The sequence below is a fragment of the Octodon degus genome, unplaced genomic scaffold, assembly GCF_000260255.1.
Source record: "Octodon degus isolate 3935 unplaced genomic scaffold, OctDeg1.0 scaffold00130, whole genome shotgun sequence".
NCBI classification, from domain to species: Eukaryota; Metazoa; Chordata; class Mammalia; order Rodentia; family Octodontidae; genus Octodon; species Octodon degus.
Genome location: NW_004524706.1, coordinates 569,867 through 586,691, shown reverse-complemented (window position 1 = coordinate 586,691; position 16,825 = coordinate 569,867). Strand labels below are relative to the sequence as shown.

Sequence of the window (16,825 nt, the reverse complement as noted above, 5' to 3'; positions counted from 1 at the left end):
CACACACACACACACACACACACACACAATAAATAAATAAATAAATGTTTAAAAAAAAAAAAAGTAGAAATGAAAGCAGTGCTGAGATGTGCCATTGCAGAGAACTGAGCCAGCAGACAAAGGTCACTTATCACCTACCCTGCCTGTGAGCTTACCCTGAAAAGGATGCAAGTAGTGACCATATGTGTAGTCCAAGGTTACGGGAAAATACTCTGGTGTTACACATCTAGGCCTAAAAGTGTTCCTATCTTTTTACCTGATAATGTAATTCCAAGAACTCATTGTAAGAAAATAGTTTGTAAAAATGATTATACTTTATGCAAGTAGAATGAGTTAGCCATACAGAGAGAAGCAGAGAGTTGTTTGTTTGTTTGTTGTTTTTTGCTTTTTGGGTTTTTTGGTTTTTGGTTTTTGGTTTTTTTGGAATCAGGAATTGAACTCAGGACCTTGCACTTCCCAGGCAGGTGCTTATTCTACTGAGCTATCTCCCCGGCCCCAAAGAGTATTCTAAGCAGAGAGAATATTCATAGAAGAATGAATAAGAGGGACTGGGGAGATGGCTCAGTGGAATAAGCGCTTCTCTGGCAAGCTCAAGGGCCTGAGTTCAATTCCTGGTTCCACAAAAAAAAAAAAAAAAAGAATGAGTAAGAATAACAAAAAATTAGTAATGGTGAAATGCCCAATGACACTGCATTTTATAGAGGTAGTCATTTTATAGGAAAGCAGTTGAGTGGTTTTCCTCTTGCACCAGACAGATAATCAAAGATGAATAAGACATGAACCCTGCCCCCAGGCGCTCACAGTCTCCAATTTATAAGCATTTTCTGTTATTCAGTATATGACTTAGGGCAAGGCAAGATACTTCACCTCTCTAAGCTCAGTCTTCTCATTGTAAAACAGGATTGATAATATTTACCTTAAAGAATTTTTGTGGGGGCCGGGGAGATGGCTCAGTAGAATAAGCACTTCCCTGGCAAGCACAAGGGCCTGAGTTTAATCCCCGGTTCCACAAAAAAAAAAAAAGAATTTTTGTGAAACTTAAAAGTAATGCTAGGGGCTGGTGAGATGGCTCAGTGGTCTAAAGCACCTACTTAGAACAAGCTAAGCAAAGCACAGGGACTGCGGTTCAATCCCCTAGCACCATGTGCCAGCCAGCCCTGCCCCCTGGTAGGCTGAGCTGGCCACACACACACACACACACACACACACAAATAAATAAATAAATAAAATTTGAAAAATAAAATAAAAGTAATGCTATGTGAAATGCTTAATACAGGACCTGCACAATGACTTCAGCAGGCACCGGTATATTCATAAAGTTTGCGACCACACAGTACTGGTGAAAGGAGAGGTAACAGTAGGAGTTCCATTAGAGCAGAGAATTATGGGAGATTTTTGCTTATTTTTGGTTGTTTCTTTTTCCTTAAAAATTTCTTTAAATTTTAAGTTACTTATATAAGTAAGTATAGCTGAATAAAATAACAACCAAAAAAAAAAAAAAAAAAGCTGCAAAAATCTATTCAGTTTCACCAGCTATGGTCACATGCATAATAGTCCCAGCTACTTAAGAGGCTGAGGCAAGAGGATCACTTTTAAGCCCAGGAGCTCAAGACCAGCCTGGTCAATATAGTGAGACCCTCATCTTAAAAACAAACAAAACCTCTTCAATTCCAATATATACTAAGCACCTAACATGTCACATTCTATATTGAGAAAACAGATGCAAATAGTTTCTGTCCTCAAGGGTCTCACAGTATGACAGGTAATTTATTTCATAATTCATTCAGAAATATTTATTGAGCACTTGCTGTTTCCCAGGCACTGTGCCGTGTGTTAGGAATTCAGAGGGAACAAACTGAACAAAGTCGCTGTCTTCCTAAAGCCTGCATTGCTAGTGGAGAAGACAGACTAAGCAAGCAAATAAAAACAAGATCATTGCAGATGGTTACATGTTCTAAAGAAAATGAGCAGAATGGTGACAAAGTTATCTGAGAGTTGGAAATGAGCCACTTTAAGAGAGTGGCCAGGAATGGGCCTCCTGGAGGGATGACAACTGAGGTGAGACAAGAAGGAAGAGAATAAGGAGTGAAAAGCATTCTAAACAGAGCCAATTCAAAGTCCCTGAGGTCAGAAAGAGCTCAGGCGACGTAGGAGCAGAAAAGAGGCCCACAGAGATGCAGCAGACGAGTGGAGGGGAAGAGGAGAGGTGGGCAGCAGGGCGGGCAGGCGCCTCGCTGGTTGTGCTAAGGAACCTAGATTTTATTTGAGAACCATGAGAAGCCATAGAAGGTTTTAAGTGGAGAAGGGCCATGATCTTTGGGTGTTTCAAAAGCTGCAGGGGAGAGTGGATGGCAAGAAATAGGGACCACGGGGGAGTTAGTGATTGCCACAGCTCAGGCAGGAGGCGGCGGTGGCGGCAGAGAAGCAGTGCGAGGAACTCGAAATGTGTCCTGGAACAAGACTCAAGAACTGCCGGTGGACTCCATGTGGGAAGAGGGGGAAGACAAGGACAATGCGAACTTTTTTAGCTCACACAGTTGGCTAGTGACAGTGCTATTTACTGTGAGGAGTTTGGGGTTGGAAATGGACAGTTCAGCTCTGAACAAGTTCAATCTGAGATCCCAGCAGAAATGTCAGGTGGGGCCCAGGGTGCGATCCAGGACAGGAGGGAAGATACTGGAACCACAGTGTGGAAGCCAAGGAAGTACGTGGCGATGGCGAACAGGGTCAGGGGCTGAGGCTGGAGGCGGCAATGCCTGGAGGGTACATAGAGGAAGGCATGCCAGAGAGGTGAGGTGGGAGCAGCAGAGGAGCAGGTGACACCAGGACTTGGCCACAGAAGGCACGACAGTCGACAGTCGTGTGTGAGGTTGGAGGAAGGGGAGCTGCTGAGGACAGAATTGCTTCGGGGAAGTGCATGCTCTACGCTGCGTGGGGTGGCCATGTCCATCCCAGCATGCTCCAAGGCTAAGGCAAGAGAATCAAGAGTTTGAGCCCAGCCTGCGCAACTCAGTGACTTAGTGAGACCCTGCCTGAAAATTTAAAAAATACACAAAGAGCATCCTCTGTGAAGCACTGGACAGAAACCATAAGAGAGGGGATCTAGGGGCTGGGGAGATGACTCAGTGAAACAAGTGCTTCCCTGGCAAGTACAAGGGCCTGAGTTCAATCCCTGGTTCCGCAAAAAATAAAAATAAAAAAAAGAGAGGGGATCTAGGGGTGAGAGGGGCCTACAGAGCAGGGGCATTAGTGCAGAGCACTCGATAGAGGGGCTCAGCCATGAGCCGCAGAAGCCAACCTACAGTCTCCAGAAGAAGAGGAGCTGTGTGGCCAGTACACGCAGAGGTCAAGCCTCCTAGTGATCAGCAAAAACCAAGGACACGATGAGACACTGTTTCACATCCACTGCACTGCGAAGATGCTTTCAGGCTAACAGTGCCAAGTGTGGAGGAAAATGCGCAGCCACCAAATCTCATACACAGCTGCCGGGATTGAACATCAGTTCTGCTACTTTGGAAAGCAGTTGGCCCTGCCGAGAAGTTACACATTCACAGGCTGAGTCTGCAACACTCCAGCACAGCTGGAGCTGACTCAGCTATAATGTGCTCCGGCACCAGATTATGCCCTGCACTGGCTCTGCCCACACCGCCAGGCTCAGTAAGTGGTTGGCAGCCTGAAAGAGGAAACAGAGGCATGATCCTGCGGAAGGGCCCAAATCAGAGTCAGTAACATCCTAGTGCCGCATACAGAGCACCAGCAAGGGATCGATGAGAGCAGAGATGCTGGCAGGGCAGCATGGCAGTGGGGGGCCGCAGTCCTGCCCTTTGAGGGGCCGGTGGAAGGGATGCAAAGTGAGTGAGGAATGGCACGTGACAGGACAAGGGCCCTGGAGGAAAACAAGAGCCCCCTGCCCTGTGGCCTGGGCCAGCCCAGTATTTTCTCAGTAGCATAGGATACGGGCTGCTACAGAATGCAGGCAGTGCTAGTGTAAGTGTAGAAAGGCCTGGAGTCCTCAACACAGCAGGGAGGCTTCCTCAGACAATCAACATAACCATACTTAACTATGGAATGAGCACCAACAAACCCACCCAAAAGTACATGGGCCCCTGGGGGAGGGACAGAGGGGTTCACCCTACCTGCAGTCGGATAAGAGGCAAGAACAGCAGACATTCAAGGCTCATCTTATGGGACAAGAAGCTTGCACAAAGGCTAGAGATGTGAAGATACAATGGTGTGACTGTCTTCCCCCTCTTAAAGACACCCGCTAAAGTTGCTGGAGGCCCAGGAATGTTTTGTTAGTCCCCCTACCCTGTCCATATGAAGAACCCCTTCCCGATGAAGTTTATTTTTACTTCTAGAATTTACCTTAGATCAGTAAGCAGAATGTATTTCAGAAAAGACTCACAGTGCTCAAAACAGGAAATTAAACACCCAACCACTAGAATTGGTTGGAATACTATGTAGTCATTAAAAGCATGTTGCCAATCAAAATGCCCATCACATGGGGAGATGGCTCAGTGGAATAAGCGCTTCCCTGGCAAGCGCAAGGACCTGACTTCAATCCCCGGTTCCACCAAAAAAAAAAAAAAAAAATGCCCATCACCTGAGGACTGGATGAAAAAGATGTGGTATTTTTGTACAATGCAGTATTACTCAGCTATGAAGAAAGACAAAAAGTCTTCATAATTAAGTGGATGCAACTAGAGGCTATACTCATAAGTGAAATAAGCCAGACCTATGTGTGTAAATATACTGTTTCCCTAGCGTAAGAATCCGAAACAAGAAATAAAACCTGAAAGGTTTAACAGATTCAGTAAAACAGAAAAAAATGGCAATTGACAAACCTTGACAGACTGTATGCTGATATCTGCGAACTAAGCAACTACATCAAGGACAGCAGTGTGTAATACAAACAGCATGCGTGAATACTATCATCTTGGTCTTCTAAATGTGTACCATTTTTAATGTCATATCAATTATTACTGTACTCTTCAAAATAAATTTAAAGGGCTGGGGAGATAGCGCAGTAGAATAAGCACTTGCCTGGCAAGCACAAGGTCCTGAGTTCAATCCCTGGTAGCACCACCAAAAAAAATAAATAAAATGAATTTAAACCAAAAAGAAAAGAGGGACAAAAACAAAAATTTAAATGTCTCTGAAAAATGAACAGTAATATGCAATATATGTCCAATCTTACATAACTATGTTAATCTGAGTGACAGATTTGACAATAAAAATAACCACTGTTAATCAGCTGTTGTTCTGAAGATCTGTAACATATGTATTGTATGTTTTTGTTTTTTGTTTTTTGTTTTTTTTAATTTTATTTTTTGGGCTGGTGAGATGGCTCAGTGGTCTAGAGCACCTACTTAGAACAAGCTTAGCAAAGCACAAGGACCGCAGTTCAATCCCCCAGCACCACATGCCAGCCAGCCCCGCCCCCTGGTGGGCTGAGCTGGCCACACACACACACACACACACACATAAATAAATAAAATTTAAAAAATAAAAATAATAAATTTTATTTATTTATTTATTTTATTTGTGTGTGTGTGTGGCCAGCTCAGCCCACCAGGGGGCGGGGCTGGCTGCCATGTGGTGCTGGGGGACCAAACCGCGGTCCCTGTGCTCTGCTTAGCTTAGCTTGTTCCTTAGGTGCTCCAGACCACTGAGCCATCCCACCAGCCCACACATATATTGTATGTTATGCTGTTTCTGTCATTTTTTCTGAGTTTTGTTCTTGTTTTTGTCTTTTACTTTTCAAAATGAAATAATAAAATTTAATTTAATTTTAAAAAGTGTGTTGCCAAAGATTAGTTAATAGCATAGAAAGAGCTATACCTCCTAAATGAAAAGCAGATTATAAAAAAAAATATGATCTCAACTTTATGAAAACAAAGTACAGTGCTTTTTTTTTTTTTTTAGAACCAGGGATTGAACTCAGGCCCTTGCGCTTGCCAGGCAAGTGCTTATTCTACTGAGTTATCTCCCCAGCCCATTTTTTTTTTTTTTAGTGCATTTTTAAATGAATGAAAAATAATGTTCAAAGAGTATCTCTGGTAAAATTATGAGTGATAACATCTTATTGCTTATTTTCTACAATGAACATGTTTCGCTTTTTAAAAATTAGATAAAGGGGCTGGTTTGATCGTTGGCAACACATGCCACAGCAACCCACCCCCAGGTGCACTGAACCAGCCACTGAGACTGGGCGTGGTGGCGCATGCCTATAATCCCAGTGCTGGGGAGGCTGAAACAGGAGAATCACTACAAGTCCAAGCTGCTTAGGAAGACCCTGTACCAAATACATAAATTAAAAAAAAAATAGACAAAGGAATTTGGGTTTAGTGGTAGAGATTTGTCTAGCATGTACCAGGCCTTAAGTTCAGACCCCAGCACTAACACAACAGATGCTATTGAAACACAGTTGGAGGGCTGGGGACATAGCTCAGTAGAATAAGCGCTTGCCTGGCAAACACAGGGTCCTGAGTTCAATCCCCAGTACCACAAAAAAAAAAAAAAAAAGACAGTTGGAAACAGGTCCAACGATGTAGGCTCACCTTCTGCAGGATGGGGGTGGGGCAGATGCTGTCAAACAGAACGGAGTTGAAGATTCCATACACGCCATCATCAAGGTGGTACACAAAGGTCCTGAGGGCAGAGCCATTTTCCTCTGTGGGGAGGAGTGAAGGGTAACAAACAATGTTTAGGGGCTGAGAGGGGCAGCTGATATCACGGGAGGCTTAGGAAAGGTAACAGGTCTGTGGTGCTGAGGTGGCTGCCCCTCCCCCAACTGTGGGGTAAGTCCTGTAACAGGCCACCCATGGCCATCACCTGATATCACTACCATGTTAGGAACACTCTCCCTTACAACAGAGCAAGCCCACCCAGGGCACACTTCCCAGCCTGTATCTGAGCCCCTAGAGGCCTCCACAAAAGCACAAGAGCACCCACTCAAACTCAAGACCCAGGAGTTGAGCCACTTATCCAGTGGCACCAGACAGGGTAGTGGATGAGCTGGAGTGAGAAGCAGGGTCTCCCAACTGGACTGGATGGGACAGTCCCCCAGGTCAACAAGGAAACCAAAAGAATGCTATCCCTGTACGCACACCCAGGATATTTGACCTGAAGCCACCACACCTCCACATGAATTTTGTCCAGAGAAGAGCATACCATCCTGAGGCTCTCCTGCCTAAGGGTCCCAGAGCACAGGACAAATCCCAAAGTCAGAGTCCTCGACACCCCTCACAGGGTTCTAGGAGCTCACTCTAGGAGACCTGATCTATCTGGAAGGGCAGGGAAGAACAGTGATGCCAGTGGTGTGGGCATTCAGGCTGAGTCAGCCCAGCCCGAGCCTGCATTCCAACCGTGCCCCTTATCAGCCATGGGCCTCGGGCTGGTGACTCAACCCCTCCCTGCCTACGTTCTGTCATTTGTAAAGTGGACCTTAATAAATATAAGTTGTCATTAATTACTTTTATTAAGTTATAAGAAAGGATGAGCAAGAGCCTGCGTTTGGGAAGGAGACAGACCAGGGGTCAAATGCAGGCTTTACCTCTTATAGGTTCTTAAGCAACGCAATTATACTCCCTTTGACTCTGCTTCGTCATCTATAAAATGACATCAAGAAAGTATTCTCCCTAATGCCACTTTTATCTGTTTGCACACAGCTATGGAAAAAGATTGTCTTGGGAATAAGAGCATTTAATTGCAAGTTTCCCTAGAGTAAACACCCTTTCACCAGATCCTCCCATCCTGGCCACTGGGCTGAACACCAGGCCCTTTCCAGCTAGCCACTGTCCCAGCTTCAGGAGGGGCCAGGGCTCCATGCCCATCTGGCACCTACCCTCTCTGCTGGGCTGGTCTAGAAGAACCTCCTTCTTGGCGACAATGCTTACAGCCACGGTGAAGGCAGAGGTCACATAGTAGCGCCCCAGCTCAGCAAGGATGTCCACACCACAGCCCTCTGGGAAGTACAGGTCCAAGGCTGAGTTGATCACAGAAGCAATCTAGTGGGAGCAGTTTGGAGGACAATTGTGTGTTTCAAATGTGGGGTTTATGCTGAAGACTTGCTACAGCTCCAAATCTATTTCTTAAAAGCTTCTTTGATTTCAGGAAGAAGGACTTGGCAGCTGTAAAGACCCCAGCTGGTAACTGAGGACAGCTAGCCAAGAGGCAGAAGGAGGACTGGGCTGGGTTGAGCCCCTCAGACTTGTAAAAATCACCCTCTTCAATGTCCCCACAATGGAAGGGTCACCCTTCCTGTAATGATTGGAGCTCAGATTCCAGAAATCCTGACATGGATCTTTCATAAATGACCAGGTTGCTAAATAATATATCACAGAAAACTTTTTTAAAATATGAAGGAAAAAAAAAACAGAAACCACCCTAATTCTATCACCCAGACAACCCTAATTATTGTGAGTTATTGGAGTAAATTCTTTAATTCTTTTTTTATGAACAGTGTTTTTGGGGCCGGGGAAATAGCTCAGTAGAATAAGTGCTTCCCTGGCAAGGGCAAGGGTCTGAGTTCAATCCCCGGTTCCGCAAAAAAAAAAAAAAAAAAAGAACAGTATTTTTTAATTACATAAACATCATGGATCTGCATGTGTTCTTATAAGTTCCTTTGCTAACTAGACTGTGAATGTCCTCACATGAATAAATGTTTTCTTCCTAAGAATGTACCATAGCTAACCAACCCTGAGTATTAGATGGCCCAAGTTCTGGCCAAGTCCAAGAACCACACCACGCATAACCAGTCCCAAAAATGGCACAGAAATGGCATCAAGAAATCTCAGTCACATGGGGCCAGGAAGATGGCTCAGTGGAATAAGCGCTTCCCTGGCAAGCACAAGGGCCCAAGTTCAATCCCCGATTCCGCCAAAAAAGAAAAAAGAAATCTCAGTCACAAAGATATGAATCTCTGAAGAGGGTAGATCCCAAGTTTCTTAGGAACGTGCATTTTTCCAAGAAGCACAAGAAGAAGGGCTTCAAGAAGATGCAAGCAAACAATGCCAAGGCCATGAACATACACGCCAAGACTATCAAGGCCCTCGTCAAGCCCTCGTCAAGATCATTTCAAAGGGAGTAAACCGCAGGCTCCCTCAACTTGCCTATATTGCCCACCCCAACCTTGGGAAGTGTATCCGTGCCCCACAAGGGTCGCAGGCCTCGCTGGCCATAGGCCCAGGCTCCAGCTTTTGCTCCAGCCCAGCCTCCCAAAGGTGCCCAAGCCCCTGTGAAGGCTCCACAGTAGAAGCCTCTTATCTGCTGACATAAAAACAGAAGGACTGGGGGTTTGCCCCTTAGCTCAGTTCTTTAAGTGGCTGCTTCAACAAAGCAGTCAGGCTCAGGTTGCTGTGGTTCGATCCCCACAACTCAAGCCAGCCAAACCTGCCATGAGGTCATTCAGAGCCCAAAAAAACCAGGACTGGTGTGACCCTTGGGGTACCATCTGTTGGGGGGCTGGTGTCCTCCTGTGCTCTTTGTACAAATAAACCTGAGGCAAGATAGAAAAAAAATAAATGGCCCAGGAAAGTTCACTGCTGTTATGCACAAAGCTGTAACTCTCACTTTTGAGGCTCATTCCTTGGGTCCACTGCAGAATCACCTCCTCAGAGTCCATTCCTAGGTGTGTAGATTGCAGAAGCAGCCTCCTTTTGAGGAGAGGCGGCCCCTAGTGGGCACTTCTATAACACATTTCTCACTATCTCACAGATGAGACATGGGAAGCAAAGAGAAGGCTGGTTTTCCTTCCAGTCTTCCCATCTAATCTCTCATCAGCCTACCCAAAGGTAAGCAGGGCATACTCAGACCCTTAAAGGGCCTTATGACATGTGTTTGTGTCTTAAGGCTGAAAGGGGCTGGAGTCCGGCAGAGCCACCATCAGCCAGCTCTGCTGTGCACTCAGTGACATCGCCTTGATGAGGCTCCGTTTGCTCAGCCATAGCATGGGGTTAATAAGTACTGAGGGAGCCCAGGTGATGCCCCGAGCTCAGCATGAGGCACAGAGGATCTGCTCCCAGGAGACTGGCTATGAGCATTCTACCCCTCTGTACCAGTCCCCACTCCCCCATCCAAGGAGCCCAGCAAGACACTCGCAGCCCCACAGTTACCTCTTCAAACCTCACTTTGGTTCCCTCTACTCCAGGGAAGCCACCACCAAGGTCAAGAATATGCATCGCGTGGCCCAACTCGGCGCCGATTTCAAACACAAGCCGGGCTTCTGCGATGGACTGTGCATAGGCCTGAGGGTCAGGACAGCCGCTGCCAATGTGAAAGCTGGTAAGGGAGGAACAGCCTCTGCTTGCACACAGAACCCCCTGACCCTCCAGCCTCAGCCCAGCCAGTGGCGATCTTGGGCAGACACATGGTACAATGTGCCCATGTTACTGATGCAGTGACTGAGGGCATGAAATATTAAATGGGTCACAAGGGGCCCTGTGGCCAGTTAGGAAGGGACAGAGACACTGTGCCAACACTGCCTCTAGAGGACCCTGCTAGGATGAGAGCCAGGGCTCTGGATTACCCAGATTTGGAGAGGCCTGTCACTCAGTGCTGTGACCTGGCCAAGTTCCTCAGCATGCCTCATTTAAGTTTCCCACCCACAGAGCAGGCATTAGGGCCTCCACTACACAAGGCCAGGGGTACTGGACATGCACACTGAGCTTCACATACAGTACAATGAAGCTGCGCAGATGGTCTTTATTATTTTCTTCCACATCCCTGGAAGAAGAGGCAGGTCCAGGGTGTGGCTGCAGAACCTTTGGCCTACAGACTGACAGAATTTTCTCACGGCCAGGTCCCAATGGGAAGAGCCTCCTGGGATAAGGCCTCCTAGAGACTATGGAGCTGGGGACATTCCAAACCTTCTCTGCAAAGAAAGGAAGTTCTTAACTAGCAGAATTCCGGGCCCAGGAGCTGGCCTTGTTTGGAGGTCCTGGGGAAAGTCTGGGCTGGGTGTGGGAGGGATGTGTGGCTCCCTGTGCGCACCTCACACCCACTACCTCCATGTGGCTCTTCTTGGCATTTTCAAGCAGATGTCTGCAGGATTTCAGCAGTGCTCCAAACTTCAGGCTCAGGCGGCTCAGGGAGTGGGTGTCCTCAGTGGCGATGCACAGAACCATCCTGATGAGACACACAGTGACCTCTGCTGGGTGAACCCCGGCTACCCCTTGTCTCCTCTGAGTCCAGGCCTGGGAACTCACATGGCTTAGAGCCACGTGGGCCCACAATCTTCTAAGCCCATCATCCCCCTGCACAGCCAGTCAACCTCGAGTTCTGTCCAACTCTGTCTCCTAACGTCCCAGTGCACAGTCCCACATCACTTGCATGGGCTGGATCTTATCAGCTTCCCAGGGCAGCTCTAGTTCCTCTGGATACCTCCGTGTCAGGCAGAGTTCTCAAACTGTGCATGTATGAGGGAAACTACTTTTCAAAGTAACCCCAGTAACATAACGGAAGCTTTTTTGGGTGAACCAGGAGAGCCCCCCTCCTAGCCTACCCTTTACCCAAATCCCTCACTGGGTCTCCAGGGGATCCATCTGCATTAGAACCCTACCAGTGACCATCGTTACTGACTGCATCCTTCACCCATCACCCAAGGCATGTTCCAGCTACATCAGATTTCTGCTCACCCCTCAAACACTCATACTGTTTCTAACACCCATGATTTGGCTTATGCACTTTGCTGTTCACACCCTCCCCAAATTCTACTCATTCTTCAAGGCCTCCTTCTGGAGCTTTCCTGCCCTACCCTGCTGCTTCTCTCAAGCCTGTGACTTTGACCTCCACTCTGCCACAGCCCTTTCTGCCTGGAGCTATCATCAGTGAGCTAGTTCTGCCTTTGATCTAAACAGGCCTGACATCCTGGGTCCAGCCCAGGAGTTACCCAAGTGACCTCCCATGACAGTGGCCATGTCCAGGGCAAGCCCCTCTCCCTGGCACCCCCTCCACTCCCTCCACCCTCACCCAGCAGCCCAGACCTCAGCCCTGCATGCTTCATTCTCAGCTTACTTGGCACTGGGGTAGCTCTTGACCACCTTTGCCAGTTCCACCTCGTTGTCAAAGCTCAGCAGTTGCACCCCGTGCTTGGCAGCATACTTGATCTGTGCAATTTGCTTACAGGGATTGGCATAGATGATCTTACTGGCAGGGACACCAATGCGCTGGACTAACTCCATCTCTGCCTGTAGAGCCCCAAAGGTGGTGGTAAGGACACCAGGACCTACTGATCCATGGAGCCCAAAGAAACAGAAACGAAGGGCAGTCAGAGCTATATAATAAGTGGGCCTTGCCTTTAACACAACAGATAAACAAAAAGTTAGGATTTAAAGCTCATTCACCATTCTCTGATGGGTATAACTGCTACATACAGTCACACAGGCAGTGCGTGGCACAAGCCCGCTGGCTCCCACTCACAGCAAATACAGCATAGACTAGCACATCCATTATGACTTCCTGGCATAAAACATCTCACTCTAACAAAATCAGCATATTATAACAATTAAGTGTCTTAAGGAAGGAGTATATTTTCTAATTTACACAAAGGTCCATATAAGACTCCCAGTGGCCGTAACAACAGGCTGATGGCATTTTCCTGGCAGACTTAAGCGTTTAACAGTATTACTTGGAAAATAGGAAAGTCCCTCAAAAAATTAAAAATAGAGCTATTCCATGGCTCCAAAATCCCACTCTTGGTGTATATCCAAAGGAATGGAAATCAGTATGTGAAAGGGTATCTGTGCTCCGGTGTGCGCTGCAGCGCAATGCACAATAGCCGAGAAACAGAACAACTCCAGCATTCACTGATGGGAGAATGGATACAGAAACTGTAACACAGACACAATGCACCACTATTCAGTCATTTTAAAAAAGGAGGAAATCCTGTCATTTGTAACAACATGAATGAAGCCGGGTACATTATGCTAAGTTAAATAAGCCAGGCATAGAAACACAAATACTGCATGATGTCACTTATTTGTGACATCCAAAAGAGTCAGACTCCGACAAACCACAGAATGATGGCTGCCAGGGGTTGGGTGGGGGTGGGGGCGGGGGGCCATGTGGAGAGCTCAATACAAGGAGGATACACAGTCCCTGAAGGAATAAATTCAAGAGATTTACTGTCCCTCTGGGTGACTACAGTTAATAACAATGTGTTGTACCCTTGGAGACGTCTAGGAAAGGAGATTTTCAGTGAGGTAGCAAGGAGCAAGTATGTCAACGAGTACCTTAGTTTGATGAGGTACACATGTACTGCATTGCATGCCCACCATAAATATAAATATAATTGTGCCAATTTAATGAATGAGAATATTGCTTCATGTATTAGAAAGTCTACAAAACCAAGAGACTTCGTGACACATCTCACCAAAGCTCTGTGCTATGCAGGACACTATGTGGGGTGGCTCGGGCTCAGCACACCCTCAGGGCCTCTTCTTCCTATTTTTTTTTTTCCTGTTGTGGTGGTAGCGGGAGTAGTGGTGGTGGTGGAAGAGGAAGAGGAGGAGGAGAAGGAGGTGACAGTAATTTTTGCTGTTTGGTTTTTGTTGCTGTTATTTTTTGTTTTATTGCAGTACTGGGGAGATGGAACCCAGGGCCTCAGGTATGCCGGGCAGGGTTGCGCCACTGAGCTATACCTCAGCCCTTTCTCACCTTTATAAAATGTGGCTCTGTGTGACTGCTGCTTCAGTGATGTGGGCAGTGATGCTCACAGCCGTGATGAGGTGCAGACAAGCTTCTAGACAGGGGCGACTCCGTGAGCCACACAGTGTCTGCTGTAGCTGCTCAACTGCTGCCAGGGCACCGAGGCAGCCACAGACAGTAGATGCACGAATGAGCCAGCTGAGGTCAGCAACGCTTCTGGAAAGCAGAAGCTGGCTGGACTGAGCCCCCGTCTTAAGTTCACTGTCTCACTCAATCCTCACAACCCAATAAAATGAGCGTTAGTTCTGTTCTGCAGAGGAGACTGAGGTTCAGAGACCTTCTAGTGAAGGGCTACAAAAAACTGGCAAGGGCTGGTGAGATGGCTCAGTGGGCTAAAGCACCTACTTAGAACAAGCTTAGCAAAGCACAGGGACCGCAATTCAATCCCCAGCACCACATGCCAGCCAGCCCTGCCCCCTGGTGGGCTGAACTGGCCACACACACACACACACACACACACACATAAATTAAAAAAAAAAAAAACAAAACCTGGCAAAAACAATTTTCAAACTCAAGTCTAACTCTCCATGGATTAGAAGAAGTCCAAAGAGAGACAGTTTTGAAACATAGTAGAAGACTTCAGAGCCTCTTGAAGCTATCCTGAGTTGATAAGCCAATAATTCTGACTTAGCAACTTTTCCTCAGTAGGTATTCATATACATTATAGCCACCCTATAAGTATTTAATGGGAACATTCCACAGCGGACAAAATTGAGCTCCCAAAGCTCCACCTGCCTGTGACAGCAGTCAGTGAACAGCAGAGTGGGACCCAAAGGTCCAACTCCAGAGCTGGACTTGCTGTCATCCTGGCTTGCTTCCAAGGGGTAGCTGCACCCACACACACATGCATGGTCTGAGGGTGGTTTTTTGTTGTTGTTGTTGTTGTTGTTGTTGTTGTTGTTTTTCTTTTTACGTATTTGGTTGTTACAGGGTCTGACTATGCAGCTTGGACTCATGGTGATCCTCCTGCTTTCAGCCTCTGCAGCACTGGGATTACAGGCATGCGCCACCATACCTGGACTCTGGCCGGCCCAGCCCGGCCAGCCTGCCCTGGGGATGGGGCTGGTGCAGCATGTGGTGTGACAAATGGAACCACGGTCCCTGTTCTTGCCTAAGCTTGCCTAAGCAGGCGCTTTAGTCCGCTGAACTATCTCGCCGGCCCACATTGTGTGAGTTGGAGTGGATGTGTAAGTTTGCTCCCTATGGGGACCTATGATTTAGCTTTGATTGTAAATATTTAAGTACTAAACATTATTATTCACAAAATGCTTCCTATATGCCAGCTACTGCATTAAAATTTTATACACATTCTCATTTAATCTTCATAATACTCTTACTGTAGGTAGGAAAGAGGTTCAGAGAGGTTAAGTGACTTGTCCTAAATCACAACAAATTTTTTTTTGAAAGAGAATTATGCCTTTATTCCTTGTTTTGCGAATTAAGCAGGCTGAAGAGTTTGCAAAAATATGGAACTCTTCACGAATTTGCGTGTCATCCTTGCGCAGGGGCCATGCTAATCTTCTCTGTATCGTTCTAATTTTAGTATATGTGCTGCCGAAGCAAGCACACAACAATTTATTTTGTTATTGCTTTTTGTTCGTGTTTTGTCTTTTTGAGACAAGGGCTCACTATGTAGTTTAGGTTGGCCTCAAACTCACTTTGTAGCCCAGGCTGTCTCAAACTTGCAGAGATCGGCCTGCCTCAGCCTCTGAGTGCTGGGATTACAGGCATGCACCATCACACCTAGCTACAACACAGCTTTTAATAGCACAGTGGGATTGTAGCTGTCCAAACTCCAAACCTTGCACTGATAGGTATCTCCTGAGCATCTACCACATCGCCAAGCTCTGTGACAGGTGCTAATGAAAACAGGTTGTGAATACAGCTGCTGGGTTCAGATCCTGTGGCGCTTTCAGCTGGTGGGAAGACAGGCAATCACAAGTGGGCACTGAATCAGGGTGGAGGGCCAGGGAGATGGCTCAGTGGAATAAGCGCTTCCCTGGCAAGCGCAAGGGCGTGAGTTCAATCCCCGGTTCTGCCCCCCCCAAAAAAAAAACCAGAACCAGGGTGGAATTACAAATGGTTCAAAGGTATAATGAGAAGGTATAGGATGCTAGAGAATGTGGGACAAAAGGATCTGACTGAGAGGGATGAAGCACAGCCTGGAGGTCAGAAATATAGGCAGATGCTGGTAGGAGCCGGCAGCCAGGACCCTAGGGAAGGAGAGAATGTTTCCACAGGAGGAGCAGCCTGTGCAGTGGTTCCCAGGCAAGAATGTTCTTAGCTGGATCAAGAGGCAGGGAATGCTCCAGTGGTCAAGATAAAGTCAGGAGGAGGAGGGCAGGGCTGCCTAGGAAACCAGGAGGACTGCATGTGAATTTTCACTTTACTTTGCACATGATGGAAAAGAATTATAAGGGTTTCAAGAAGGGAAATGGCAAGATCAGATTTGTATTTTAAATGTAAGTGCTCAACACTTACTGTTGTGACCACAGGAGAAGGGGCCTGAGGGGCAGCTGGGAAGGCTGATCAGTGGCCGACCCTGGGGGAGATGTGTTCTGGGCGATAGGCTGAAACAGGAGAAAATGAAGTTCCCCGAGAGAAGGCACAGTGTACAAGACAGGGGGCCCTAAAACAGAAGGCAGAGGAATGCTGCATTTGGAGTGACAGAAGGTAGGAAGAGCCGGCTCCTGGGGCCCATGGGGAGGTAAGGAGGGAGCAAAATCCATCCACTTATGATAATGCCCAGATGAGCCATCAGAAGTGACCAGAGAGGGGACAGATCCACACCAGCATGGACTCTCCGCTTATATATTCTTTTCTTTTTTGAGACAGGGTCTTGCTATGTGGTCCAGTTGGCCTCTTAAACTCACAAATCTCCTGCCTCAACTTCCTGAGTATTGGGATCACAGGATGTACGACAAAGCCTGCATCATCTTATATACTTTTGAAGTCTTTAGAGACATATGTTATTGTTGAGAATCTTTCAAAAAGGGGTGGGACTAGTGATGCACAACTGTAAAACGAATGGGGCTGTCACTCAACGGTACAGTACTTGTCTAGCATGTGTGAGGATCTGGTTCAGTCCCTAGTATTGCAAAACATTTTTTTAATAATA

At 46.9% G+C, this 16,825-nt stretch overlaps 1 protein-coding gene and 1 non-coding gene across 3 annotated transcripts in view; both read right to left on the bottom strand.

Annotated features, from left to right (window-relative positions):
* Nucleotides 1-16,825, bottom strand: part of Azin2 (antizyme inhibitor 2) — a 34,167-nt gene that overhangs the window by 10,672 nt on the left and 6,670 nt on the right. For both annotated transcript variants that reach the window (XM_023701005.1, NM_001293737.1), the window contains 5 exons: nucleotides 12,016-12,188; nucleotides 10,993-11,127; nucleotides 10,116-10,281; nucleotides 7,847-8,009; nucleotides 6,561-6,673 (listed from right to left, as the gene is read on the bottom strand). In XM_023701005.1, the coding sequence (XP_023556773.1) occupies nucleotides 6,561-6,673; nucleotides 7,847-8,009; nucleotides 10,116-10,281; nucleotides 10,993-11,127; nucleotides 12,016-12,188 (750 nt within the window). The remainder of the gene's footprint in view (nucleotides 1-6,560; nucleotides 6,674-7,846; nucleotides 8,010-10,115; nucleotides 10,282-10,992; nucleotides 11,128-12,015; nucleotides 12,189-16,825) is intronic.
* LOC111812587 lies at nucleotides 15,168-15,274 on the bottom strand. The gene has a single exon (XR_002818057.1). It is a non-coding gene; the product is annotated as a U6 spliceosomal RNA (small nuclear RNA).